Source organism: Plectropomus leopardus, unplaced genomic scaffold (genome assembly GCF_008729295.1).
Source record: "Plectropomus leopardus isolate mb unplaced genomic scaffold, YSFRI_Pleo_2.0 unplaced_scaffold5050, whole genome shotgun sequence".
In the NCBI taxonomy this organism is placed as follows: Eukaryota; Metazoa; Chordata; class Actinopteri; order Perciformes; family Serranidae; genus Plectropomus; species Plectropomus leopardus.
This window is the reverse complement of record NW_024655435.1, coordinates 1-1,942: the sequence shown is the minus strand read 5'-3', so window position 1 is coordinate 1,942 and position 1,942 is coordinate 1. Positions and strand designations below refer to the sequence as shown.

General features: G+C 40.4%; 1 protein-coding gene across 1 annotated transcript; it reads left to right on the top strand.

The window, feature by feature from the left end:
* Positions 1-18: 18 nt before the first annotated feature.
* On the top strand, positions 19-1,936 carry LOC121939550 (extracellular calcium-sensing receptor-like; the record flags this gene model as incomplete). The annotated part of the gene is made up of 6 exons (XM_042482556.1): positions 19-134; positions 232-526; positions 681-767; positions 1,023-1,292; positions 1,443-1,649; positions 1,737-1,936. Coding segments are annotated over 6 exons (1,175 nt in total), but the record flags the coding sequence as incomplete, so codon positions are not given.
* Between the last annotated feature and the right edge of the window lie 6 nt (positions 1,937-1,942).

The window sequence follows — 1,942 nt, the reverse complement described above, 5'->3', positions numbered from 1 at the left end:
AGGAGACAATTCTATTTTAATGGGGTGCACAAGCCTGGTGATGTGATTCTCGGTGGGTTGTTTGAGGTCCACTACACCTCAGTCTTCCCTGAACTGACGTTCACCTCAGAACCACATCAGCTCAGCTGCCAAGGGTAAGTTTTACACACATGTATTCATAAACAGCATGTACAGATGATTATAAATAATGTATTACTTTTTAGTGGTTGATCATGACATTTTATCTACCAGCTTTGATACTCCAGGGTTCAGGCACGCCATGACCATGGCTTTTGCTATTGATGAGATCAACAAAAACTCCAACCTGTTAACTAACGTGACTCTGGGATACAGTCTTTATGACAACTGTGCCACACTTGTAATCGGATTCAGTGCTGCATTGTCATTGGCCAGTGGTCGAGAAGAGCAGTTTCTGCTTCAGGACACCTGTTTGGGGACCCCTCCAGTTCTGGGGATTGTGGGTGATTCCATCTCAACATTCTCGATTGCCACCTCTGATGTGATAGGCTTATTTAGACTGCCCATTGTAAGTTTATTTTCTTAAAGTTCCAGCTTTTTCTTCAAGCCTTTATTTGGTTTGGAGTTATTTTTCAATTTATGATGCTAAATATTTAATAGATTAAATAATTTCTAGTAATTTGCATGAAAATTAAAACCTGTGTCCATACTATGTGTTTCAGGTGAGTTACTTTGCCACATGCTCCTGCCTGAGTAACAGGGGAAGGTTTCCATCCTTCTTTAGAACAATCCCAAGTGATGCTTTCCAGGTGAAACTCTGAAATAACAAATAGAAAAATGTGATTCGTAGAGATTGTAGTGAGCTTTAATGTTCCTCCCAATGAAAGACATGGTTTTGCCTTGTAAAGTAATCTACTTAACTTACTTTTTGAATCACAAATGACACTAAATGCACAGTGCAATGGATTTAATAATATTTCTTATTGTGAAATATAAATTAGTTAGTTTCAAAATAAAGATTATCCTAAACTTTGTTCTAATCCCTTCACTCCCTAATAAATTAGGTTCGTGCTATGATTCAGATTCTGAAACGCTTTGGCTGGACCTGGGCAGGTCTGCTGGTCAGTGATGATGACTATGGACTCCATGTTGCGCGATCCTTTCAGTTGGACTTGACTCAGTCTGGTGAAGGTTGTCTGGCCTACACAGAGATTTTGCCCTGGGGTGACAACCCAGCTGAACTAAAGAGGATTATTGAAGTGATGAAGAAATCTACAGCTCGTGTGGTCATTGTGTTCGCACATCGGATCCACATGATTCAACTAATGGAGGAGGTATCTATCTCATCTTTTTTTTTTTTCTATTTACATTTTCTGGTCTATAATTTGTAGCTATTCAGTCCTACAAAGTTGAGTGTATTTACTCAATCAACATTAGTCTGAGAGATTAGTCTGTATTAATATTTAAAATTTTGCAATTCACAGGTAGTGAGGCAGAATGTGACAGGCCTGCAGTGGATGGCCAGTGAAGCATGGACAGCAGCTACTGTGCTCCAAACCCCCCGACTCATGCCATATCTGGGTGGCACACTGGGAATTGCCATTCGCCGAGGGGAAATACCAGGACTCAGGGATTTTCTGTTGAGAATACATCCTGACCTGTATGACAATGAAAATTTTGGCCATAGCTTGGTAAGACTGAAAAATTACAATCAGATCTGTAATTACAATATTGAATGTTGTTACTTCTGTAAAGACTTTGTTTTAAATACATTTCAGGTTAGGCAGTTTTGGGAGCACACTTTTCAGTGTAGATTTGCTCCACCTCCAGCAGGTTGGGTAGAGGCTGGGGGAGAAGTGTGCACTGGTGATGAAGACCTAGAGAGTGTGGAGACTGAACTTTTGGATGTTTCCAACCTCAGGCCTGAGTACAACATTTACAAGGCTGTGTATTCTCTGGCATATGCCCTTGATGACATGCTGCA